Source organism: Vigna unguiculata, chromosome 1, assembly GCF_037176805.1.
Source record: "Vigna unguiculata cultivar grain cowpea cultivar isolate G323 ecotype 2 chromosome 1, ASM3717680v1, whole genome shotgun sequence".
Taxonomy (NCBI): domain Eukaryota; kingdom Viridiplantae; phylum Streptophyta; class Magnoliopsida; order Fabales; family Fabaceae; genus Vigna; species Vigna unguiculata.
Window position 1 is genome coordinate 47,851,500 of NC_140792.1, and position 26,175 is coordinate 47,877,674.

The 26,175-nt window shown below is 33.0% G+C and overlaps 5 protein-coding genes across 5 annotated transcripts; 4 read left to right on the forward strand and 1 right to left on the reverse strand.

Moving 5' to 3' along the window:
* The first annotated feature begins 141 nt into the window (after positions 1 to 141).
* Positions 142 to 1,121, forward strand: LOC114162481 (heavy metal-associated isoprenylated plant protein 23-like). Its single transcript, XM_028046397.2, has 2 exons — positions 142 to 539; positions 624 to 1,121. The coding sequence occupies exons 1-2, from the start codon at positions 377 to 379 to the stop codon at positions 920 to 922; spliced, it is 462 nt and encodes a 153-aa protein (XP_027902198.1). The 5' UTR covers positions 142 to 376; the 3' UTR covers positions 923 to 1,121.
* Positions 1,122 to 4,124: 3,003 nt separating this feature from the next.
* Positions 4,125 to 6,331, forward strand: LOC114195142 (Tetratricopeptide repeat (TPR)-like superfamily protein). Its single transcript, XM_028085534.2, has 2 exons — positions 4,125 to 5,288; positions 5,891 to 6,331. Exon 1 carries the CDS (start codon positions 4,202 to 4,204, stop codon positions 5,285 to 5,287), a length of 1,086 nt encoding a protein of 361 aa, XP_027941335.1. The 5' UTR covers positions 4,125 to 4,201; the 3' UTR covers position 5,288; positions 5,891 to 6,331.
* A 1,593-nt stretch (positions 6,332 to 7,924) lies between these two features.
* LOC114194144 (bifunctional aspartate aminotransferase and glutamate/aspartate-prephenate aminotransferase-like) lies at positions 7,925 to 11,352 on the forward strand. Its single transcript, XM_028084227.2, has 10 exons — positions 7,925 to 8,192; positions 8,263 to 8,506; positions 8,640 to 8,733; positions 8,834 to 8,937; positions 9,459 to 9,707; positions 9,789 to 9,902; positions 10,114 to 10,197; positions 10,482 to 10,652; positions 10,735 to 10,848; positions 10,963 to 11,352. Exons 1-10 carry the CDS (start codon positions 8,122 to 8,124, stop codon positions 11,089 to 11,091), a joined length of 1,374 nt encoding a protein of 457 aa, XP_027940028.1. The 5' UTR covers positions 7,925 to 8,121; the 3' UTR covers positions 11,092 to 11,352.
* A 138-nt stretch (positions 11,353 to 11,490) lies between these two features.
* On the forward strand, positions 11,491 to 15,031 carry LOC114194136 (bifunctional aspartate aminotransferase and glutamate/aspartate-prephenate aminotransferase-like). The gene is made up of 10 exons (XM_028084214.2): positions 11,491 to 11,986; positions 12,070 to 12,313; positions 12,451 to 12,544; positions 12,651 to 12,754; positions 12,905 to 13,153; positions 13,244 to 13,357; positions 13,568 to 13,651; positions 13,807 to 13,977; positions 14,080 to 14,193; positions 14,573 to 15,031. The coding sequence occupies exons 1-10, from the start codon at positions 11,883 to 11,885 to the stop codon at positions 14,711 to 14,713; spliced, it is 1,419 nt and encodes a 472-aa protein (XP_027940015.1). The 5' UTR covers positions 11,491 to 11,882; the 3' UTR covers positions 14,714 to 15,031.
* Positions 15,032 to 18,372: 3,341 nt separating this feature from the next.
* LOC114194873 (sulfate transporter 2.1) lies at positions 18,373 to 23,818 on the reverse strand. Its single transcript, XM_028085281.2, has 12 exons — positions 23,382 to 23,818; positions 23,253 to 23,301; positions 22,957 to 23,164; positions 22,711 to 22,885; positions 22,086 to 22,151; positions 21,754 to 21,984; positions 21,522 to 21,648; positions 21,150 to 21,436; positions 19,741 to 19,934; positions 19,569 to 19,657; positions 18,936 to 19,012; positions 18,373 to 18,763 (listed from the first exon to the last, which is right to left on the reverse strand). The coding sequence occupies exons 1-12, from the start codon at positions 23,712 to 23,714 to the stop codon at positions 18,638 to 18,640; spliced, it is 1,962 nt and encodes a 653-aa protein (XP_027941082.1). The 5' UTR covers positions 23,715 to 23,818; the 3' UTR covers positions 18,373 to 18,637.
* Positions 23,819 to 26,175: the final 2,357 nt, after the last annotated feature.

Sequence of the window (26,175 nt, forward strand, 5' to 3'; positions counted from 1 at the left end):
TACTTTCTTCAACCCCACGTCAAATTTTTCTCCTTTCAGAAGTTAAAACCCATTTTAAGCCTCTTCTTCCTCTACTGGCGTACGTAGGTATGTAGGGCCTCTAACCTTTCCATTCATACATATGATTCAATAAGGTAAGTAAAAAAAAAAAGTTCTTCAATGGTTTTGGATCATTAGAAGGTAAAGTAAGGAATCTTTTTCTGTTTTGCTAGAAAGTTCCTTGTAACTTCTTCTGGTTTTCGTCCTTTTGCTTTTTCTATATATATACTCTTATAGTCTGGTTTCATCTTCAACACCTTTTTTTCTCCACTCAAGAACTTCTTCCAACCTTGCTTTCATATCCATTGCAACCAATTTAGTGTTTTGATACATAAAAATGGGAGTTGGAGATTACTTGTCTGATCTAATGGGCACTGGTAGTGGCAGCCGCGAACACAGCAACAATAACAGGAAGCAGTTGCAGACCGTAGAACTGAGGGTGACGATGGATTGTGATGGGTGTGTGCTCAAGGTTAAGAAAACTCTCTCTTCGTTAGATGGTAAGTAACGTTTTCCCTCAATTTTATTCTTACTCAGCTTCTATTATATGAAGGTGATGAAGGTAAAAAATGGTGTAAGTGCAGGAGTAGAATCGGTGGAGATAAACAGGAAACAGCAGAAAGTGACGGTAACCGGTTATGTGGAACCAAACAAGGTGCTAAAGAAGGCGAAGTCAACAGGGAAGAAGGCTGAGATATGGCCTTACGTGCCGTACAGCATGGTGGCGAATCCTTATACTGTTCAAGCTTATGACAAGAAGGCTCCTCCGGGTTACGTGAGGAGAGTGGAAAACTCTGCCACCATTGGAACAGTGACAAGTTATGGAGATCCATACACCACCATGTTCAGTGATGAAAACCCAAATGCATGTTCCATCATGTAGTAGACACTAGACACAGAGATTATGTTAAAAACAAGTGCTGTTTTACTGTTTTTCACACGGCACTGTATATTTTCAAGCTTTAAATATAGTTTGCTTTTAGTTTCAATGGTGTGTAGTAATGTGAAGAGACGTTGTTGTGATCCTTTGATTTTCTTAGGTATTTTGTTTCAGTGAATATACTGAACCGTACTTTGTGGTAGTTTTGCAGCGTGTTGTCTTGATTGACGTTGGTTGTTACTTGTTTAAGGAGGCAACCTTAGTTTTTTGCGGACATGTCTGACATGTTTTGAACAAATTTTATTTGACAAATTTTGATAAATAATTATTTTTGGTAAAAGCAATTCTTAAAATTGTTTGTCAAAAAATTATTTTCTTTCTAAAAAATATGAACTGTTTTTTTCTTTTTTTTTTTTATTGATTTTGAATGAAAACAATTTTGTGAAATTGATTTAAAAATAATTTATGTTGAAACTTTCATTTAAAATGACTTCATTTATAATCCAAAGTGTTAACTGATTCTGGGTGAAACCATGAGAGTTGAGTAACTCCCTCTGGTTCATGAAAGCATGCACCTGTGTGGATATTCCAAAACTTGATGCACCGATCACCACTGCCTCCACTTGTAGCAAACAGATTCCCTTGGAAGGGACACCAAGCAAGGGCTTTACAGCTGATGTATGATCGTCAAGCCTGTGAAGCCACTGTGTTGTGGAATTAGATGATGCAGTGGCTCTATCTCAGATGTAAAGTAGATTATCATTTTCCCCATTGGCTAATTTTGAACCTGAACCAGACCACTTCAACCGACACACCTCTTGCTCATTATGGGTTTCAACAATATGTGATCTGATTCTTACATCATTTGTTGATAATTCTACCATCCATCCCTCTAGTTGTGAGTACGTGGTTATTCCATGCCAAAGATCCAACTCTTTGTCTGTATCCACCTCTCAAAGTTCTCAACTGCAAAAAGTGAATAACACTATTAGTAAAGTATAATAAATAAACAGTTTATTATAGAGCTCTTATAAGCCCAAGATATACCTGTCTATTTGAAGTTGTATCCCATAGTTGCACTTCAGAGTTGTTCAAACCAACTGCAATATGCAGTCCATCCGGAGCCCAGCTAACATATGTTTCGGTGCTTGAAAATGAACAGAAAGAGAGGAGAAAGACAGATTTGAATGGAAAACTATTTGAAGTGAGATTGAATATATATATAGTAGAAATGACAACAACTGGCTATTTTGATTTGCTTTTCAAACTAATCGTTATAAAGTGTATCGACAGCAACGGTTAGAATTGAAAAATTAAAATATTATCTATAAATGTTTACAAAATATAAATAATCATAATATATAATAATATAAATAAATATTTTCTTCAAACTTAAAAATAATTATATTATATTATTCATTAATCAAGATATTAAATTAAAAAAAAATACTCAACAATAATTATATATATATTTTATTTTTTTAATCAGAATATTAAATACAAAAAAAAAAATTCATGAATGCTCGAACTAATTGGTATACATCACTGTGCAGATTAAAAATAAATAATGATATAAAATATAGTGAATTTTAAATTCAGTAAAAAACTTATTGTCAAAAAAAAGAGACAATTTATATAATAATAATAATAATCTATATAAATAAAAACTATAGTAAAAATGGATATAAATTATAACCAGAGAGTACGATAGTGTTACTAATTAGAACGATTTCAATAAAACATAATTATTAATTATTCTGAGATTAACATTTTAAAAATGATTAATTGTTATTTAGCTATTTTTAAGAAAATTATAAAATATTTTTTTAATATAAATATAAATAGTATTATTTGAATTTGTAAGTTTTTCAATATTTATTACAAGATTTACTTATTTTATGAAAAATTACATCACACAATTTCAAATAAAGTCATCTTAAACATCATTATAAACTTTAATAAACTATGTTAACACTCCAAAATTTATTAATCATTTGTCACATAAAATTTTAGTAAAATTATTAAATAGAATAAAAGAATACAAAGAACCAAGGACCACGTACCTATAATAAAAATAAAATTTGTACAACTATACCTTTTGGAATATCTTCCAATTATACATTCTAGACTCATAATGAAAAAAAAAATTGTAAATTTTAAATATTTGGAGTTGCAAGAAGAAGTTTACATGTAGTAGTGAAGAATAAGAAATGATAAAAAAGAAACCACTGAAGCAAGGTCATGAGAAAAAGCAATTATCCAAGAGAAAATTAGGATTATAAAGTTACATATTAAATGCGAATATGTTAAAGGAAACAGGTGCTAATGGGCAAATTGGGGAAGATGGTGATGGTGAAGATTTAGGTTCATAATATAATATATATATATATATATATATATATATATATATATATATATATATATATATATAAGTTAATGAAATTAAAATAGAGTTTTTGTCGATATTATACTTAGTGAAGTAATAAGAAAGTATGTTGAAATACTTGCATCCTATTGAAGAAAAATGATCAAGAGTTAACTATACTACTTATAAAATTATTATCCTTTCCTCTTAAGTCTTCTTAATTAACATTTATATATTGTCATAGAAGAGAAATTAGTCTTATGTTAGAAAGAACTCATTTGAAATCACATCACACTTACTTTTACATTAATATTTATTATACTTAATTGATACTGTGTTAGTATTACAGAATCAGACGATCTCAATAATCCTTTGTATTAATCCTTTTACTATTCCTCTACGATTGAGGGTGGGGTACTTGCAGACACTCTGACGCTCAAGTCAAATAGTGATTTGATATAAGATGTATGTTGTAAAGTGAGAAAAACATATCTTTATTTCTTCACTAGACCCTAATTTATATTAATCTCTTAACGAACCTGTTATTATTATTATTTACAAACCGTTTGTATTCGAAGATCAATTCTTTCCTTTTTAACTATACTCATTCATTTAAAAAATTTAAGGAACAAACTATTTTAAAATTTCAAACATAACAAATTTTAATATTAAGCCAAAGTTTTGGAAATAAAAAATAATTAACCCTAAAAAAAACAGTTTGTTGTATATAAGTAACACCTTTAGTATGAGAAGAGATTCTATAGGTTGTAGTTTTATGGGCCTTAAAAGTGGACCAGGCCCAATAAGAAATCATCAACCAACAAACCCATCTAAACCCCCTGCTTCCTCTCTACTGTGAACTATTTCTCGCTGACTCCGGCGAGATCCGTTTAACATATCCGGCGTCACTTTCCGTCATGGACTCGGAATCTGAAGTCTCCGAATCTGAACCGCACCCTCTCTCGAGCCAAACTGTGGACGCGTGTCATGACATGAATTCCCTTGAAGACCTCGCGAACCGCGGCGCGTGGCGTTCAGTCATCGACAAGGTCTCCCGCGCCCGCGCCCTGTCTCTCCTCCACAAGCCCCACGACCACCTCACCTACCTCGCCTTCAACGCCCTCGCATTCACAAAACTGCGTCGTTTCAACGAAGCCTCTGCGGAGCTCGATTCCCTCGAAGACCTCGACAGTTCCCACTACCGCTACGAAACCTACCCCAAAATCTACTCTAACCGGGTGGGATCGATGGTCCCTTTCTCCCTCCGGTGGCTCCACGCCCTAATTCCAATCAAATTAGGGCAGCGTCAGCAGGGAATGGATCGCTTCTACACACTCCTTGACTTCGTGCGCGGGAAGATTAGGGAAAAGGGGGAAAACAGCAACCTCGGTGTCTCCCTTAAACTGTGGCGAAAACGAGAGGTTTTTGTCGTGAATTGCATAATAGGGCACCATTTGAGTCAGAAAGAGTTTGGCGTGTGTTTGAGTTTGATGAAGGAGCTTCTCTCTCGCGATGATGGCTCGGACCCTTTGTTGGTTTCGCAGCTTGGGTATATGCAGTTGCAGATTGGGGACTTGGAGGGTGCGAAAGTTTCTTTTTTGAAGGTGGAGAGTGAGGGAGAGAATAATGGGTCCTTGAGCGAGGTTGAGTTTAAGAACCTTGTGAATAGGAACAAGGCGTTGGTGTATTTGGTTGGTAAGGATTATGTGTCGGCGGTGAGGGAGTACGAGGAGTGCATTGAGAGGGACAGCGCGGATGTCGTGGCTGTTAATAACAAGGCTCTGTGTTTGATGTATCTTAGGGACTTGTCGGATTCTATTAAGGTGTTGGAGAGTGCACTTGAGAGAGTTCCCACGGTGGCTCTCAATGAGACGCTTGTTGTCAATTTGTGTAGTATGTATGAATTAGCGTATGTTAATCACTCTGATATTAAGAGAACGCTTAGTAATTGGATTGCTCGTGTTGCACCTGATGATTTTGATGCATCTTGTACTCGTACATGAGGTAAGTAGCTACTTTCCTTTTTTCACTTTGCTTTTTTGTATTCTTCTAATGTATCATCGATCTGTTTTTTTTCTTTTCATTGTACAAAACTTAAATACACTTTCACTGGTGTTTAGGTGCAATCTTCATTATAATTGGAGTTATGTTTCGGTAATTTTTGTTGACATTTGATGCAAACTTTTATTATACGAATTATCGAGCCAAAACTCTAGTTCTGATTGGAGAATAGTACCAATAGTATCTACGAAACAACATCTAAGTTCTCTGCTGTTTAGTTTATAGGATGCAATGCTAGATGCTACATTTCTTTGTTTGCATACCTTTCAACAATTTCTTTGGCCTGTCTCTGTGTGTCTTGTTGATGGACAATGTCATAGTTAGGCTGTCAGTCTGTATGCAGCAAAGGCTTCTACAATGTCATAGTTAGGGAGGATATTTTTAGTGCCGTTTTGAAGGCTGCAAGATTCTTCATTCTTACTCTATGAGTGGAAGATAATTGTAATAGAAAGAACAGTAATTGCCAGAGAAATCAATTTAAAGATTTATTTTTTAATACATTTAGAGGAAATCTTCTAATATCTGGTTGATCTATTTATATGCAGAATTAATGGAGATGTGGTGTGTTTGTTTAAAATACCTTGAAATGCCACTCGCTTTGCATGACGAAGGAAGAACCACTGGTAATTGCTGCTCAACCATTGGACAGTGATTTCATCCCTGCTGGTCATGCCATGGGACATCCAATATGTTGCCTGGTGAATAGGTACAAATATGGACCAAAGTAATTAGGTCTGTCGGGTTCACATCTTGTTCAGCTGTATGCTTTCCTAACCTGACAGCGTCAAAATTCTATACATATGAGAGACTAATGATTATAACAAAACTCTTGCATTACATTCATTCAATTCATCAAGGTCACTGTATTGTTGTAGTGTTGGTTTCTTCATGACATAATCCTTCCTGCCCCTAAAAGGAAGAGCTCTGTATTTTAGTTTTGGTTATCCCTGTTGAATCTACTTCAAGTCTGCAGATTGATATTTTCATATGGCTTTTATTTCCTCATCGGACCTCCCTGCTTTTTATTGAATATGATTGGTAGAAAATGAGATAAAAATGTAATCCCAAATTCTTGTGCAATTGACGTGTGTTCTCATTTGATTATGTTACATTTTAAGACTATTTATTTTATATATATATATATATATATATATATATATATATATATATATATATATATATATATATCTATATCACAACACTTAAAGAATGCATTTGGTCATGTGGGATGGGTCGATTAGAGTTGTTTATGTTAAAGTAAAAATGGTATTAGCTTGGATTAGAGATAGCAGAAAGGTACTTGTCCCTCACAAAATCGTCAGACAGTTTGAAATTCTATTGGAAGAGTACACGAAATGTCTGATTAATATTACTGCCTTTGTGAAAGATGCTGATAAAAAAAAACAGCCTTTGTATGCGACAGAAAGGTAATGATGAAGTGGTGAAATGGAAAATACAATTTGAATGCTTCTGAAGGAAATCAAGATAGAGGGATGAAGTTATAGTTATTACTGAAGGGAAGAAGATGGCATATACATGGATAAAGCTAGTTGTAACTCTTTTTTAGAAGGGTTAGAGTATCTTACTACTTTATTTTATTATTTTTTGCATATAAAAAAATAAAAATTATTTTTTAATAATTTTCTTTTACAACATGAGATGACTCTCTTAAGTGATTATCTATTTTTGCATTTAAGTGACTATCTATTTTTGTATTTACTCATTTTTTTATATTCTAAAATCACTTAAATATGACATTTTATGGTGTAAAATAAAATTATCAAAATTTAGTAGTTAAAATTTCATTGTTCATAAAAAAAAAGAACATATATAAGCAAGAGAAATTAGTGGATTTACGATATTATTAAATGTCATGGGTCATCATTCCCGAATATATAACCTATAGAACGTAAATTTATCTTGATGAAACTTATCGAAGGGAAATGCTCTAATATTCCAAATGGCGGACTATAACTGTGCATCCTTTTCACTCGCAACACGATCGGCGAAAAAAAATGGAAGCGAAGAACGTGCTGAATTCGGTTTGATTGTCATTGAATTGATCAAGAATCCTGAATCTTGGATTTCTGGTTGATAAAAAATTATGATCCTCCAGTGTATCTGAATCTCATATCTCTCAACCCGCTATTATCAAACTAGTAATTGAAGTATGGTTGTACTAGGAAAAAGAAAATAACTATTGTACTTTTCCTTCACCAAGTGATTTCGAACTAAACATGACCCATAGATTAAAACAGTCATTTGTTTCGAAATAGTTACTGTTCTTCTCAAGCTAGAAACGAGAACATAAGAAATCAACAATATTTGCACGCTGAGTGGATACTTCTTATTTATTAGGCAGATAGGCACATTCTGAGATTATCTATCTTTCAAAAGAAAAAAACTTTTCTTTTAAAGAAGTGATTTTTTTAAAATAAGTAATATTATCGTTCACCGACTTTTTCCTTAAAAAAAACCCTGCCACCTACTACAATTTATTTATATTTTGAGGTTTTCCCTATCTGTTGATGAGGTTGAAATAGATATTGTCAACCTACATAAACAAGAAAGTATTTTCTTAAGTATACAGACAAGGACTTGAAGAAAAAAGACATGCTTCTCTGAGCTCTGCTTCTTAATGCACTAAGTTAAGTCAACTCTATTTCTCTAACCCCATTTTCCTTTCCTCTGCCTCTTCTTACTTAAATACTTTCATTCTTTACTTGGTGTTTGAACGTTGCGTAGATTCTTCTCATTTACCTATCCAACTGCACTTATGATTTCCATGGCTAATGCGCTTCATAACGCTGCCATGACTTGTGGTTTTCCATCCCTATCCACTCTTAGGTTACTTCAATATCCTTGAGTCGTTATTCTTCAGCATCGCCTGTTGCTAATGCTTTTATTGCCTTTGTAGAGCCATGCATAAAGGAAAACACATTGAGTTGAAAAGAATGGCTGTGCCGATTAAGGCAAAGTCTAATAGCGATTTTGATGACTCGGGCGTTGATATTTCTTTAAGTCACAGAGTTGATGCTGTGAAACTTTCCAAAACTCTAGCCATATGTGATCACGCCACTGCTCTTTCACAATCTGGAGTTCCTGTTATTCGCTTGTTTTTTGGAGAATCTGATTTTGACACTCCTGCTGTGATAGCTGAGGTGATTTCTCTGTAAATTTCACTCTGTTAAGTTGATAATATAAGTGTTTATTCTTCTTCGGTTTTTGTCCCTTTTCTCTTTTTGTATGTGTTGTAAATTCATGATCATGAGATGAGATGTATGGGAATGATAGGCTGGGATGAATGCAATTCGTGACGGTTATACCAGATATACCCCCAATGCTGGCACGTTAGAATTGCGCCAAGCAATATGTCACAAGCTAAAAGGTTACTTCAGAATTCAGATATTTGCGTGTTTGTGTGTTTTATTTATGATTATATTGGGTGAGGTTGGAAGTTTGACAATGTGACAGAACTGTTTCTGCAGAAGAGAATGGAATTATACATTCTCCTGATCAGATTGTTGTCAGTAATGGAGCCAAGCAAAGTATTGTTCAAGCAGTGCTCGCAGTTTGTTCCCCAGGAGACGAGGTTTGAAACAGCTATATACTTACCACAAACATATAGAATTGGTTATGCTACTGAGTCATTTTAGAGTCAAAGAAAATTGTCTAATGCATTTAAAATATGGGAACAAAATTGACTTAAACAGCATACGAAGCTTCAGAAGTGCTCTTCTTTTGAGGACTTATTCTTATATTGTGAGCATATTTGCAACTTGTGTTAATATCATTCTGTAATAAGTCTGAACTTATTGACATGGCTTCTTTTGTTCAACTTATTCTGCAACTAGACATTCATTTCCTTATTCTAGAATATTTTTATCTTCCATGTTGTATTTCTCCGTTTTTCTAACTCGATATGATTGTCATATATTCCAGGTCCCGCAAACCTTTTTCTCACCATTATGAAAATTAAAATCTGTCCATTTTGTGCACGTGTTTCCATTTATAAAATTGCTTCTATTGTGGTTTTAGAAGACTTACATATATGTTATCCTTTTGCAAACTGTGGAGGCTTTCATTCACCTTGTGTTGTGAAGAATGTTTCAGGTTATTATTCCAGCTCCATTCTATGTGAGTTACCCAGAAATGGCACGACTGGCTCATGCAACACCAGTGATTCTTCCAACCCACATACTGAATGATTTTCTTTTGGACCCGAAACTGCTAGAAGACAACCTTACAGAAAGATCCAGATTGCTTATTCTTTGTTCACCGTGTAACCCAACAGGGTCTGTCTATCCTGAGAAATTACTTGAAGAGATAGCCCAAATTGTAGCAAAGCACCCCAGGCTTCTGGTGCAGACATCCATCCATGATACTTGAATGTTTTCTCCTCAACTATAGCTCCTTACAGATCTCTATGGCTGTTGTATTCAGGTTCTTTCTGATGAAAATTATGAGCACATAATTTATGCACCGGCAACTCATACAAGCTTTGCATCTTTACCTGGAATGCGGGACAGGACTCTAACTGTGAATGGACTTTCCAAGGTTTTTCAGTGATGATATGTGCTCTTACTGATGGAGTGTAAATTCTAATTACTATAGATTTTCTTTTGAGCATGTTGTTGTTTGTGTTGTTCATCCCTTGTTTTCGTTTTCTACTCGGTGCAAATTCTGTATTATTTGAATGTTCGTAGATTATGACAATGTAGAATGCTTCAGATCTGAATTATGATGCTTTCCAACTGTCTTATTGTAGACATTTGCAATGACTGGTTGGCGGCTTGGGTATATTGCTGGTCCAAAACATTTTGTTGCAGCATGTGGAAAGATTCAAAGCCAGGCATGCATGCTGTATTTTTCATTTCCATTTGATGAATTATGTACAACCAAATATGAAACTTTTCTTGATTTCCTTTTGCTCCAAGACATCTAACAGATATTCAATGAGAAAATAAAAAAATATTATATGTTTTAATGAAATTGTACAGAACAATGAAAGTTGCTGTTTAGTACTCTCAAATGATCCAAGTCAAAGTCCCTACTCTTCTACCCTGTTCCCCTGTTTATCCTTTTTCCTTTTCTAACTAAGTTTTGGGGATATGTAACACATTTTATGGAGCACAGTTTACTTCAGGAGCAAGTAGTATATCTCAGAAAGCTGCAGTTGCTGCATTAGGATTAGGCTATGCAGGAGGAGAAGCTGTTTCTACCATGGTAAAAGCTTACAGGGAAAGAAGGGATTTCTTGGTTGAAAGCTTTCGAGACATGGATGGAGCGAGAATATGTGAACCACAGGTGTGAAAGGTGTTTGATTATCATCCTCTCTATTGTTAGTTTCTCCTTTCCTTGAAAAATGTATTATTCTTTTCACTTTCAGGGGGGATTCTATGTATTCATTGATTTGAGCTCTTATTATGGAAGACAAGCTGAAGGGTTCGGTTTAATCGAAAATTCTGACTCCCTCTGTCGCTATCTGCTGGAAAAGGGCCAGGTATTCTCATTTAATGGTCTTCAAGATTTTACTGATACACTAAGCGTATTAAGTTCAAACTTAATACACATAATAATGGCCTAAGTCGTAACTTAATGTTTTGACTCATTACAGGTTGCTTTGGTTCCAGGGAGTGCATTTGGAGATGATTCTTGCATCCGCATCTCTTTTGCAGAATCCCTTTCTACTTTAAGCACAGCAGTGGACAGAATTAAGAATGCACTCATCTCTCTAAGCTCTTAAAAATACATTCAGTTTTTCATTTATTTCTAAACAAAAGATTTACAGAAAGTTTGAGATTAATTTAGGAGAATAATGGGTCCTGGTTGATTCCTGTGTTGTACATGAGGTTGTTACTCTTTTTTTTCTTGTTTCTTTCTGCTAGAAATTACAAAGTGAAGTAATGACGAAAATCTTGAATATTGATTTTCTGGGTGATGTAAAATTATTATCGTTGATCACAATCATCGTATCTGAATCTCATCTCTACCTGCCATTCTCTAACTATTCGCTCAAGTATACTTTTTGTGTCAAGTTATAAAACATTCTTTTGCTAGACATTATTTTGAAACAGCGTCACTCACTTCCAACTTAATTCTGTTCTTCTCTTAAGCCCAGAAGGAGAACAATAGAAATCAACAATTTCTCCATCCTGAGTTTTTTTCTTCTGAAACATGTAAACTTCTTTAAAAAAGTGTGACTTTTTACAACAATACTATTATATTATTAAAATGAATTGTTAAGTGAGAGCAATTCTTAGAAGATGTCAAACAATCATTTACATTACAAAACACTTATATGAATAGAAAATTTTAACGTTGTCGGTCTAGGTTGGTGAAGTTGAATTGTACATATTTGACCAACACAAACAAAAAGCTGGCAGAAGTGGTAGAGGAAGATGTGAAGAAAAAGAGATTCCACCAACTCCATCTTCACATATTCCTCTACCCCCTTCTACTTGTATATAATGCACTTCCCTTCTTGTCTTGGCGTTTCAACGTTGCATTTGCGTAGAGAGCTTCTTATCATTTCCCATGGCCAATGCACTACATAACGCTGCCATCTCCACAATCACGTTTGGAGATGACTATTCCGTTTCTCGTTGCTTTTTTCCATCTCCATCCACACTTCCTTTCAGGTTACCTCGATTCTCTTGTGCCATTCCACTTCAGATATTCACTTTATTGTTGTTGCTAATTAATGGTTTTATTGGCTCTGTAGAACCATGCAGAAAGGAAATCACGTGGAGCTGAAGAAAAGGGTGGTAGTGGTAAAGGCAAAAAATAAGAGTGATTTTGATGACGTAGAAGTTGATGTCTCTTTGAGCCACAGAGTTAATGCTGTGAAGCCTTCCAAAACTGTGGCCATAAGTGATCATGCCACTGCTCTTTTACAAGCCGGAGTTCCCGTTATTCGCTTAGCGGCTGGAGAACCTGACTTTGACACACCCACTGTTATAGCTGAGGCGAGTTCTGTGTAAATTTCCATTTGTTTGTAAAAGTTAGCAATAAATGTTCTTGTTCTTGTTTCTTTTGTCCCTTTTCTCTGTGTATTGTATCATGAATTCATGATCATGACCTGACATGAATAAAGATGATATAGGCTGGGATGAATGCAATTCGTGACGGTCACACTAGATATACTCCTAATGCCGGAACCTTAGAATTACGCCAAGCAATATGTCACAAGCTAAAAGGTTACTTCAGAATTTAGATGCTTAACGAGTATATTTCTCATTATTATTATTATTATCATTATGCGAGATTAGGAGTTTGAACAATGTTACATGACTGTTTCTGTAGAGGAGAATGGTATTACATATACCCCAGATGAGATTTTGGTCAGCAATGGAGCGAAACAGAGTGTTGTTCAAGCGGTGCTTGCACTTTGTTCCCCAGGAGATGAGGTAGGAAACGCCTTATACTCTACCATGAGCATCTATGATTGCTTAGTTTGCGTTTTGGTGATTATTAGCAGAATTGATTCTGGTTATTTATCCTTTTGCATGGTGTGGAGGTTTCTATTTATTTACCTTCTTGTGCTGCGAATGTTTCAGGTTATCATTCCAGGTCCATTCTATGTGAGTTATCCAGAAATGGCAAGACTAGCAGATGCAAATCCTGTGATTATTCCAACCCAAATATCTAATAACTTTCTTTTGGATCCGAAACTGCTTGAAGCCAATCTTACAGAAAGATCAAGGCTACTTATTCTTTGTTCACCGTGTAATCCAACAGGATCTGTCTACTCTAAGAAACTACTTGAAGAGATAGCCCAAATTGTAGCAAAGCACCCCAGGCTTCTGGTACAAACAAGCACCCATTACGCTTGAATGTGTTTTCCACTTTTCCTCAATGATAGTTCATTTCAAGATCTCTACGGCTGTTTTAAACAGGTTCTCTCTGATGAAGTTTATGAACACATAATTTATGCACCTGCAACTCACACAAGCTTTGCATCTTTAACTGGAATGTGGGACAGAACACTAACCGTGAATGGGTTTTCCAAGGTTGGTCTATGGTGATATATGCTCTTACGGATAAAGTATAGTTTCTGATTGGTATAAATTTTCTGTCGGGCATGTTGATGCTTGTGTTCTTAATCGCCTGTTTTTTGTTTCTGCTCCATGCAAATTATGTGTTTGTTAGAATGTCTGTAAATTATGATAAATGTAAAAGCCTGAGGTCTGAATTATAATGCTTTTCAACCGTTGTTGTAGACATTTGCCATGACTGGGTGGCGTCTTGGGTATATTGCTGGTCCAAAACACTTTGTTGCAGCCTGTGGAAAGATTCAAAGTCAGGTAGGCTGCATTTTCATTTCACTTTTTGTGAATTATGCACAACTCAAAATCAAACTTTCTATGTCTTAGTAACTAACTAACTGATATTTTTAACCATTCTACTTTGACCAACTCTTAACTGGCTTCTGATATCAAACACATTTCGTTGAATACAGTTCACATCAGGGGCAAGCAGTGTATCTCAGAAAGCTGGTGTTGCTGCATTAGGACTAGGCTATGCAGGTGGAGAGGCTGTTTCTACCATGGTGAAAGCCTTCAGGGAAAGAAGGGATTTCTTGGTTGAAAGCTTTTCAAAAATGGATGGTGTGAAAATATCTGAACCACAGGTGTGAACTTATTACCATGTTGCTTGACCCTCCTTTGCCCAGTTTTTAGCTCCAATTCCTTCTATTAAAAAGTGTTCTATTTTTTTTTTTTTTCAATTTCAGGGAGCATTTTATCTGTTCATTGAATTCAGCTCTTATTATGGAAGAGAAGCTGAAGGGTTTGGCTTAATCGAGAATTCTGACTCCTTCTGTCGATACCTGTTGGACAAGGGCCTGGTATATGTTAACAAACAAGTCTTTCTGTATAAATACTCTCTATATTAAAACTTATTATGTTTTACAATGAGCACTACATGGTTCTTTTATAAACCTTTCAATCACATACATTAAATATAACTAATACTAAAACACAATAAATAATCCTACTCAATTACTATCAAAATACTATTAATGAACTCTTAATCTCAAAGCATTTCTTCAACTACCCATATGTTTATACAACAGTATATTCATTTAAATGACCTTTTGAGATTCTATACAAATTTCTTATATGCATGCACATTCTATAGAAGACTAAAGTATCTCTTTAAGGTGTTTGTTTTGAATAAAGCATGACATGATTGATGATGTGTTTTGATGTTTTGATTTACAACAGGTGGCACTGGTTCCGGGAAGTGCATTTGGAGATGATAGTTGCATCCGCATTTCTTATGCCCAATCCCTTACTGTTTTAAAGACAGCAGTAGAGAGAATTGAGAAAGCGCTTATCCTTCTACGCTCTGCTGCGCTTCTTTAATCACACTACTTTTCTTCTGTCTTCTATTTTTTATTTGCAATGGGTAATGTGTTTATTCAGAAGATGAGTAATGTTACATTCTCTTACCATATTCTCATAATACTTTGTAAGTTACTGTTATGAAAGACTGATTGTATATAATAGATATCTTGGAAAATATAAGGCATGTTCAGTTGTTTTATGAAAATAATAGTGTAGTAGGGTTGGAAATCTAGCTTTTCCTTTGTTATCCTTATAATGAACAAAGTCAAAGTTATTTTCTTTAGAAAAATAAAATATATAAATCAAAAGTCAATGATTATTGATTTATGGGTTAAATATATTTTTGATCTATTTTTTTTATTAATTTTTGGTTTTGGTTCTTATATTTTAAAAATTGATTAATTAGTAAAAAGAAAAGTGTGTAAATTTATTCATTTTATATATGAACTTTACAATTATTATCACATTATCTGAATTTAGTTCTTCTATTAATTTTGACACAGTAAAAGATTGTCACCATATAATAATTTTTGCTATAAAAAAAATAATAAAATTAAATACTTTTAAAATGGGAGGGTTTGATTAATCATCATGGATTTGTGGGCATTATTAATAGAGCCCATTTAAATCCCTTAAAGAGAAGACCATTTATCTCTGCACCCCCATAATTTTCATATGCCATCTCTTGGCGTTATTTCGTCACCACCACCCTTGTCAATGTGTTGTGTCAAGAATTGTTTTGAGGAAGAAAGTGTTATAAATTATGTAATCCAGAAATCAATTTTTTTTTTTTATAAAAAAAATCTTCAGATGTTTATAATATGGAAGTTGAAATTTTCATATGTAAGAGTGTAGAAGGAAAATGTACAGGTGCAAAAAGAAATATCAAAAGAGAAAAGGGCTTCTTATAAAGCCCGTGTGCTACATCCTCTTAAACAAAACCAAATTATATGTCTCCAAATAAAACCATACTCTGAAAATTTTCAAGCTAACAAGTATTTCGATTGCTACTTTAAAAAATAACCTAATGGTGAAAATTTTGTTGAAAATTTTATTTTTAGAAAGTAACTTGAAAATTTTGTTGTTGTATTAGCAAAAGCTATTTAAGAGAATCTCTAATATAAATATCTTACAGATCTTTATATTAGGTGTCATTTTATTTTCAAAGGATTTTATTACATCACTTTTATTTGTAATTTTACTGCATCTTTTTTATGAATTTCATTCTAAAGATAACCTTTTCTACGTATATTCGTAATTTTTTATTTATATAATTGTACAATTAAGCTTGTCATTTTTAAAATATAAATTTTATCTAAAAAACTGTTATATTTAAGATGTTCTCATATATGTTATCTCAGAAAATTTTGATAGAATTGTTTTATAACACTTTGCATTGGACATTTCTAAGAAAAGTGTCAACATCTTTAGTAAAGTTATACCTAAAAAATAAAGAATGAGTGAGAAAAAGAAGAGAACAGTATCTATATAGATTGAATCTGGACAAGATTTTAGAGATGTACAATAACAAGTTCGAAAAATGTAGAGTTTGGAAACGTGAAGTTGTGCTTAAAGTTAGTGCCTCAGAAGATTTAGTGTGAGTGATGATCTTACTTCTATGAACCTACCCTTCTTACGGTCTAAGAACATCAACCACTAAACTTAACTTATTTTTATCTACTTTTCAACTCTGCAAAAAGCCCTAAACTAAAAAAATAACTATTCCCATGTAACTCAGAAAGCATATGGGTATTTTAATATCAAAACTTTGCACCCACACTATTTTTGTAATTAATTGTGGTTAAAAATTTAAAAATAGTATGACACCCCCCTATCGTCTGTTTTACTTTTTATAGTTTTATAAAAATATATTTGTAACGTTTACCATGATTTCTTAATTGCATTTGGAATTTGGGCTTCCATGGTATTAACCTCTTACGTCTATCGAAATTTAAAATTCTTTTATGTAGTATAGGTCTATAATGGAAAATACTAGAGCTGTTAAAATGGGTAATTCGGTTTGACCCGGTTCAACCCATTATGGATTGATGATTTAGCGAGTCAACCTAACCTGCCTTACTTTTTAGCGAGCAAAAAAAATTTGAACCCAGCCCGACTCACCACGGATTAGCGGGTTAAACGGGTTGGCTCACAGGTTCAGTTAATTATAAAAAAATACAATTTTTATTTTTTTTCAATCAAAATGAAATTATAATTTTAATTAAAATCTAAATAAACTTTAATACAATCCAAATACAAACCAAAATAAAAAAAATACAAATTATTTATGTGTTGACTAAAAAAAAACAACCTAACATGACCCAAACGTAAAGTCCAACTTAATAAAAAAAAAAAAACTTGTGTGACCCTTTTATCTGAGGGTTGGTGAGACAACCTGGCTCACCACGGGTTCAACCCGGATGAGTCGAGTTCTAGATGAACCGGGTCAAAAATTAACCCGTATTAAAATTTGTAAAAAGTTTTTAACTCAACCCGACCCAAATCTGTGGTGAGTCGGATTGACTCGCAGGTTCTAATCCATTTTGACAGTTCTAGGAAATACAATTCCCAAGCCATGTGTGAGGTATTATCACTTTATATTGTATTAGTTATATATATATATATATATATATATATATATATATATATATATATATATATATATATATGTTTGAAGTAATATATGCTTTTGTTGTTTATACCAATTATCTAAAATGTCTTATCGCATATCTAGCCTTTTCTCACAATTTTATTTTAGTCTTTTGAAAAAAAAAAAAGAGAGACCAGCAATGGATAAGACTGAAGAGTTTCTAAGAAAAGATGATATTGTATGATTATTTAGTTTTTGGCTATGACTTTTTTTTTCAGGTCTATGTAGTGAAAAATATCAATGATCCTGTGATAAAGAACGAGTAGGTTAAGTCATAATCAAAATATTTTGATGTTTTTGATTTAATAATAAATATTTGATCCAACAATATTGTATGACAAACTATAAATAAAAATTAAATAACATAGTATACATTCAAAGTTGTGAACTTTATATTATGGATGCAATGACATTGGAACATAATGTAGAAGAGACAAACACAACAAATGTTTCATTGATAATAAAATTAACTTTTTGGAGCTTTAGATATCACTCTAATAGGAGTCAATCAAAAGAGATGTCTTGAGGATTTCTCTACTCAAGTAATAATTTTTTACAAGATTTGTTTTTTATTCAATCCTAAGTCCTTTGATGTTTGAATTCAACAGGTTATATGTATTAATATATAGTTTAATTATATTTATTTTTGCTGATAAAAAAAATAAACCATCATGTTGGTATACATACCCTAGAGGAGAATTAAGACATAACGAACATATTTAAGGAAAAACATCAGGGCTCGTACACATTTTCTTTTTGTGTTTTGTTGTTTGGTGCTTGGAGATTAAATTTTTCTAAAACAAAATTAGGCAGGAGAGTCTTAATTTTCTTTTTTTTTTAGAAAAAAAGTAAAAAAAAAATATTTTTTTTGTTTTGAATTTTCCTTTGCATATATTTTAGATTATTGTATACAGTTCAAATATTTCATTCATTTATAATTTTTTTCTCGTGTTAATAAAAATATTCATTTTAGGATTTAGGGTTTAACATTCAGTAGTTTTTGAGCTAAAAAATCTTCAAGGAACACTGAGCAAAAGTATTTGCAGCATTTTAGACACGACTTCAAACTGCAATTTTATTAAGCACACAAATTAGAAGAAACTTGCATCATCTCCAACAAGATATTACTACAAGATGACTTATTCTAATGCCCCCATTTTTTACATAGTTGGGACTAGAAATACATGCAAACTCATAAGCACTGTTGCGATTTTCCAGAGAGAAATGGATATCAGATACTGTTTTTAACCTTTTTATTTTACCACACATAATACTCTGCAATCATATATGTCTTAGCAGTGGCTCTTGCAGCCAACAGCTTCTTCAACAGTGAGAAATACTCTGCCACCGAATTTGGAGACAAAGTTGGACACCTTTAGCTTGTGTATCACTTGCCACCTAGGGTTCGCAATGGCTAACTGAGAACAACACAAAAACCACTACGTCATCATTCTTCTACATCTAAAAACTACTAAAACTTTCATAGTGTTCATCATGCAATTAATAGACCTCAAAAATGGCCGTGAAAGTTTCCCTTCATCATCATCATCGGTTTTGATTTTTTAGGTCTGAAACGAAATGAAGTTATACCTGTTTTCCATGTGAAGACAAACTCTTATGCAGTTCCTCCAGAGAAGCAATTCCAGAGGTGTCAATGTTCACCAAATCTAAAGCAACAAAACATCACGATTCAATCAAAGAAACGAGATTGTAAAACTTTTAATCACAACACAAAATATTCTAAGATGCTTAAGTGGAGTATATATTTTTAAAGAATTTATTTTTGTACAATTAATTTAAGCAAATTAATAATATCACGTTCAGGTCTGAAATAAAAATAAATAAATAATTGTTTTAATTAATAAAGTAGAGTTCAAATTAAAATAAATCCTTGTTATTTATTATTTTTAAAGTTTAGATAATAAGATTTCGAAAACTCAATAAAATCATACTTCAAAACTGAATAATATTTGCATTTTTAAAGGTTTTTATTTCCATTTATAAATTAAAAGTCAACGGAGTAGAATTTTCAAAAATATCACTTTAGCACGTCTCTGTCTATTTTCCTTTTCCATCATTACTGTATGCATATTATGTATGTGTCTGTACTTCTTTCTTTTTTCATTTGCTGAGATGTTAACGCTTTTTTTATTTTTTATTTTAATTGATTTCATTTTCTTTTCCTTTTTTTTCAGAAAGATCACTAGAGTCAGAAAGGCTTACTGGAGGTGTCAAGAATTACGAGTTGAATGGTGCTTCTTGAATTTCCCTTGTCATCTTCTGATTCTTCCTCAGAGACCCATTTGATGATCCTTGAAACACAAGATTTGAAGATTAAAATTTTACTCATGTTTCTGACATTGATCATTTCCCATTTTGTATATATGTCATATACCTTTCTCTGACGAAATTAGCATTTGCAAAGCAAAGTAACGCAGATTTGACTCTTATTATCATAACCCCTGGAATCTTAACTGCCATCGGATACTGATACACATCGCAGAACAAGTTAGTGCCAGGAAGTTTTCCAAGAGTTTCTGTGCCTGGTCGAATTGAGATTAGAATGATCTTTGAAAAAGATATAACCACCTACAGATAAACAAAATCCAAATTTTAAATTGAACACAGTTTATGCAATCAACTATTGTAAAAGAAACAAAGTAAAAACTGTTATCCATTGGGCCTTAGCAATATTTTTCCTTTCATTATTTTTCTTTTGAATGTCTTGTCTCGCAACTGTGGAGGTTCTTTATTTTCTTCCACACAACACCTTAATCAATAATTTGTCGACGAAATTTTGTATCTAATTGCCACTTCCAAGAGAAAAGGACTAGTACTTGTTTAGGCCATTTAGAAGAAAGAAACAATCTGACCTAATAACTTGAAGCGTTAGTGATTTGTTGAAAATTTTGTATATGTGAGATCTCAGTCATGTGATTGCAACCCTAGCAAGGAATATCATTCCATATAGAGAATTTTTTAGGTGGCTTTAATTTTCAAGGTATAAATATGTTCCAACCAAAGAGAATATGCAGTTTTCAACGGTGCACATCCATTCTGCATCACTCTTAGTGCAAAATATGTGGGTCCAGTCAAGTGGTGGGGATTGCCTATTATATAATGTACAAGTCAGGTTTTGTCCCATGCCGTCACTCATTTTTATGAATACTAGAATTTCTTTTTTCTGCTAAAAACCATACTCTTAAAAAGTACAAATATAGGTTGTAACTTAAAAGCTTTTAGATATCCACTCAAGAATTGCTTGCTGTTGAAATATTATTGCGTTTCATAATGTTCAACAGTAAATCTGAGTTTGGTGTGCTTTCACAAACCTATATATATATATATATATATATGAATTTATTCTTGTCATTCATATATAGTTTATTATTTCAGGTGGCACAAACAGTTCAAACTTTAAACGCATAGTAAGGTGGCAAAATGATGCTAATAAGAAATTTAATTGAGAGCTCTCCCAATGAAAATACTACATTACACCACTAGCCATATAATGTGATGTTCTTAAAACAGAAACAGTTCGGCATGCTGTAAACTAGTAACACCCACTATAACAAAGATATAGCATCAGCAAAAACTGACATATCGTTTTATGGATACTTAATCTGTATATTAAACTTGAACTTAATCAACATCTTCATAATATAGTTTCATTTGGACTAATTGTTTGTTAATTATGATGCAGACATGTAAGTGTTTGTTTACATAGTTATTGAATATGTTTACTGTTTTATATATAGTGATGGTGATAATGAGAAGAAAGAAGAGATGAGTGGCAATGATTACCGCCACTAGAAGACCAATCTCCACAGAAGCAAAGAGAACTCCGAAGAAGGCACCAGCACAAGCAAGAAAATCTATCTTATCAACCTTCCAGATTTTGTAAGCTTCAGTGACGTCAATGAGTCCTGGGAGAGCAGAAAGGATCACAGAAGAAAGAATAGCTATAGGAGTGTAATACAAGAGCTTCGTCAGAAACTGAAGCGATACCAACACCGTGATCGCCATCACAATGTTTGACACCAGAGTCTCACACCCAGCTGCATAATTAACAGCAGTGCGGGAGAACGAACCTGCCACAATTAATCTTGCTTAAACTTCATCCTTTTTATTAAAGAACAGAACAAGAAAAACTCATTTTCCATAAGAATTATGTACCAGTTGCGACGTAGCAAGAGGTGAAGGATCCTATGATGTTTGTGAGACCTATTGACATCATCTCCTTGTTTCCATCAAGCTGGTATCCTTTGATGGATGCAAAAGATCGCCCGACAGCAATAGATTCCTATAATTAATGGGTAAGGTACCGGTTGTGTCGTATCAACATGAAATGGAAAATAAGAAAACCAAACTATAATTGATATATAATTATAATTTATTTGTTACTCACGGTAAGGGCAACGACAGCAACCACTAGTGCAATTTTCGCGACTTCACCAATGTAGGGGCTGTTGAAGTCTAACTCATGGATGGAGATTGGGTTTAATCCTCCTTTCACATGTTTCACGATTTTTACTCCATTTTTATCAGCTTTTGTCAGAAACACAAATAGAGTCGACAAAATAACTGATACAAGAGGAGAAATTGATGCCAACCAGAACAGTTTCTTCTTCTTTTTACCCTGCCAGGGGAATTAATTAGAGTGTTCAAACTAGAACCCCACCGAAATCATGCAAAAAAGAGGGAAGAGGGAATTGAAAGCTCATTCCATTTATTGCTCACCAGAAATCTCGTTGTTAGGATGAAGACCAAGAACGAGCATCCAAGGATAAAATTTCGAGGATTCCACTGCAATTCAATATGTATACGCATGAACAAATTATATGGAAAAAAAATTATACTTTGATTCTGTTTTTATTTTTTACTTTTTTGTATAGTTTAGTATGAATCATTCACCACGTTAAGTCACGTTAGAGAGTAAAAATTAAGAATTAAACAATATAAATTGTAATATCATTGTCTATATTTAATTAGTTTCTGATTTTTAATTTGTAACATTGGACTGATGAAATTATAATAGGAGCATTATTTATTATTATTAATTTTTTTAATAAATGGATGCAGATGAATATGGATAAGTGTTTTTATTTACAAAATCAGGAGGAATGGAGAGTGATTTTTAAAATTTTAAAATGAGGCCTAAGCCTGTGTATATAAGCAGTTGTTACATTTTTTTTTTTCATAAAATTCAGCTTTTAAAAGAATAATGCATTTTTATTATACAATTTTAAAAGAATAATGAAAATGTTGAATTGGATTATTGTTGGTTTGGCACAGCCTCTCCAATTTATAGGGAAAAGAAAGAAAAAGAAAAAGCAAAAGCAAAGGGACAGGGGAAGTAGTTTACAGGATTATGAACTGCTTCCCAGACAGCTTTGATGACAGAGACTATGTCGGTTTTGGTCGTAAAATGGGTGATTCCAAAGAGTCCCTTCAACTGTTGAAGCCCTATCACGATGGCTGCTCCTCCCACAAATCCAACTATTGAAGCATGGGATAGGAAATCCACAAGGAACCCCAGCCTGTGTTTCAAAACTCTTAATTAATAAACAAATCACCCATTTTGTAATCACTTTTACTCATTCATTTTCACCTGAAGAGTCCGAAGGATGTTTGAAAGATCCCAGCCAAGAGAGTAGCAAGTAGAATTAGCTTCGTATAAGCCACTGGATCAGAAGCAGGGTCTACTAGTTTCTCCATCATTGAGGATAACAGCAAAGAAACCACTGCCACAGGACCAATTGCTATCTCTCTTGAACTTCCCATCACAGCATACACAAGTGGTGGTACCACACTTGTATCTACATGGTTTTATTACACAGATTTTAGTAAGGACTCAACATGTTCAAAACTTGTAATGATATTGGTAGAAAAATGGAAGTGCCTTACAAAGTCCATATTGAGGATCAAGATGTGCCAAGGTTGCATATCCAATGCTCTATGATGAAAATTGAAAACACCACACAGTTACAAGTAGTGTTAGCTTGATTATAAATTCATTACAATAAGATGCTATACCTGGGGAATACAGAGACTGGCAATAGTGAGGCCTGCAAGAAGATCTTTCCTGAACTTGGTGGCAGTGTAGTTTCTGCCCCAAGCAAGAATGGGAAAAACAAGCTGCAGAAGTGACATGAGGAGTGTGGTGCAGGGTTGATCTGAGAGAGAGGAAAGCTTTTGTTTATAGTGAGAGATGGTTTTCCTCACAGAATCTGCAACCACACGCCATGGACTTGGGGGCTCAGGAGCGTTAAGAACCCACTGAGACCTTACATCCTCTGCGTTCTTCTCAACGTCCACCTGCATGTGCAAATCCTCTGATTTGCAGGTTTCCATCGCTGAAGAAGCCATGTTGAAGTGTTTGGGAGAACTTTGTCTCGTCGAAAATGATTCACTACTACACTCTCATCAGACTTACCTGTGAATTCAAGAGCTGTGAAGTTGCAGAACTCGGTGCTACAAAGAAACTTATATAGAGCAACAAAAAGCCTTGCTTCAGTTTCACACCAAATAAAATATGCAATGAGATTTCACATTTTACTGAGTGACATCAGAGAATAATAAGTTTCTTACTTTAACATGCGAAATAAAAAATTTAGCATGAGACTGATTTAATTGAATCCGAGTTTAAATAATTATAATAAATATTTAAAATGATTTTTTTTCTAACTATTTTCTTTTTAATTAATTCAGATAGATTGACTATGGATGAAAGAATTATATGGAAATTAATGTAGGAAAGGAAAAAAGTTCTGACTAGTTAAGGTGTAACCGAAGACAAGAATACAGATAAGTTAGTTCCTTTGTAGTTGGTGTCCAATGAAACCTGGTATAAACAGTTTTTCCGGAATATGGAGGATTTACTTGTACTTGGTGTGTTGGTTGCTTTACCAATACATTTTGGTGCGTAGGTGTTTTTGTCTTGTCGTTGTCATAGAGTTAGGTTGCAAAGTGTTGGAGCATTATATATTTCTATATATCGATATGAGTACTTTTTGTATGGCTTAATTTGTATATCAATACATGTACAGAGATTTTTAAAATAGTAATATGATTATATTTCATATGTGCATTGTTTTTCCTCATTGCTAGACATATTCCATTACATCATTCTAACAGTTTTAAGTGATTATTTTCATTTTCTAACCACTCCTATAGCATTTCACCATGCATTAACTCCTTACATAAAGTATTTGCATATTAATCTCTCATATCTCATTTTAGGATAGTTCTTCCATTAGAAATAGTAGTTTGCAAGCATTTTTAATTCATCTATAATTCCTCCGCATCTTTGCACCTGTTTTCTAGTACCGAATCCGTACAAACAAATCATTTAAAATTTTTGTCACCTTCTAGGATTGATACTCGGATTCTTTTCCTATATTACATTAGGGACTTTGAAATTGTGCTTCCATCTAAGTGAAACTAGGGATTCGAACAAATTATAAAATGATAATAAGATTAGAGAAATCTTGCAATATATGTTAGAAATGAATGTTTATACATTGATCAGATGAGTTTAATAATAAATATTAAACAAGTATTTTTATATATTTATTAGACATATCTAATTATACATATTACACAAATTTGTCTATGCATCAATTAAATAAATTTAACTATACATATTAGACAAATATATCTATATATTAATTAAAAGAGTCTATATATGTTTGCGATATCTATGCATTATATAAAGTGCTTAATTATACTTATGTTTTAATGACCAACTAGTTTAAAAATATTATTATATATGTGTGGTTCTCCTTAAAACATTTTAAGGTCATGAGGACTTTGCTCTGATTTTATAGTTTTTTATGTTTGCATATTTATTTTCACATGTTTATTAACACATAGTTATACTATGTTCATTTACTTGTTCACTTATGATTGTTTTATAGTCTTTAATTTGTTATAGAAAACCAATTCTATTATATAACCACTATAAAAAAAATTACAGCATTTAGTATTCATTGCACATGAACAATATTAATGAATAATTACAACCGTAATAAGTTTAATTTAATCTTCTATTTCAATTTTATTTGTAGCATTCCTACTATTATATAAATAACTTATTACATAAAAAAGATGGAGTTAATTTTTCTTTTATACAATAATATTTTTGTGGAGACAACACCGATAATAACATATCCATTTATATGTTATTATTTTATATCTTTGTAATTCACTCCAAGTAAATCTCTCGTTACCAATTGATTTTAATGACAAAAAAAATTATTAATCACATCAATTTAAACATCTTTACTAAAAATGACCAAATTGACTAAAATTTGACGAAAATGAGGACTTGATTGAATACAGAACGAAAATGAGAACAAAATTGAATAAAAATAATAAAAATAGGAACCAAATATATTTTAAACTTTTCTTTTCAAGCTAGCCAACTAGTACAAACAATAAGGATTTATTTTTTTAACTTATAATCAAATTCGGGTACATAAGAGGTACATCCCATTGATGATAAAAAAAATTGATTAATAAATTATAAAAAATTGTACAAAAAGTAATACGCAGCTCTCCACATATTTGTTCTTTGTGCCCCATTTATTTGCCTATCTAGTTTGGCCTTTTTTTTTCAAACCGGCCACGTAGTGCAAGCAATAAGGGTTGAGTTTTTTAAGTTATAATAAAATTCGGGATACATAAGGTACATTCCATGGGATGATAAAACAAAATATGGATTAATAAGTTTTAAAAAATTGAACGAAAAGTAATACATAACTCCCCACTTATTTGTTTACTATGTACCACTTTTTTTTTTTTCAAGTCAACCACCTAGTGCAAGCAA

What these genes read in the sequence shown, in the direction of transcription:
- LOC114194136 (XM_028084214.2), top strand. Translation starts at nt 11,883, where the DNA reads ATGGCCAATGCACTACATAACGCTGCCATCTCCACAATCACGTTTGGA. An exon ending in CAAAGCACCCCAGGCTTCTG is followed by an intron (nt 13,154 to 13,243) that starts GTACAAACAAGC and finishes TGTTTTAAACAG; the next exon opens with GTTCTCTCTGATGAAGTTTA. An exon ending in TGAAAATATCTGAACCACAG is followed by an intron (nt 13,978 to 14,079) that starts GTGTGAACTTAT and finishes TTTCAATTTCAG; the next exon opens with GGAGCATTTTATCTGTTCAT.
- LOC114162481 (XM_028046397.2), top strand. Translation starts at nt 377, where the DNA reads ATGGGAGTTGGAGATTACTTGTCTGATCTAATGGGCACTGGTAGTGGC. An exon ending in AACTCTCTCTTCGTTAGATG is followed by an intron (nt 540 to 623) that starts GTAAGTAACGTT and finishes GTGTAAGTGCAG; the next exon opens with GAGTAGAATCGGTGGAGATA.
- LOC114195142 (XM_028085534.2), top strand. Translation starts at nt 4,202, where the DNA reads ATGGACTCGGAATCTGAAGTCTCCGAATCTGAACCGCACCCTCTCTCG.
- LOC114194144 (XM_028084227.2), top strand. Translation starts at nt 8,122, where the DNA reads ATGATTTCCATGGCTAATGCGCTTCATAACGCTGCCATGACTTGTGGT. An exon ending in CAAAGCACCCCAGGCTTCTG is followed by an intron (nt 9,708 to 9,788) that starts GTGCAGACATCC and finishes TGTTGTATTCAG; the next exon opens with GTTCTTTCTGATGAAAATTA. An exon ending in GTGGAAAGATTCAAAGCCAG is followed by an intron (nt 10,198 to 10,481) that starts GCATGCATGCTG and finishes TATGGAGCACAG; the next exon opens with TTTACTTCAGGAGCAAGTAG.
- LOC114194873 (XM_028085281.2), bottom strand. Translation starts at nt 23,714, where the DNA reads ATGGCTTCTTCAGCGATGGAAACCTGCAAATCAGAGGATTTGCACATG. An exon ending in CCAGTCTCTGTATTCCCCAG is followed by an intron (nt 23,302 to 23,381) that starts GTATAGCATCTT and finishes TTTTCATCATAG; the next exon opens with AGCATTGGATATGCAACCTT. An exon ending in TGATCCTCAATATGGACTTT is followed by an intron (nt 23,165 to 23,252) that starts GTAAGGCACTTC and finishes AAAACCATGTAG; the next exon opens with ATACAAGTGTGGTACCACCA.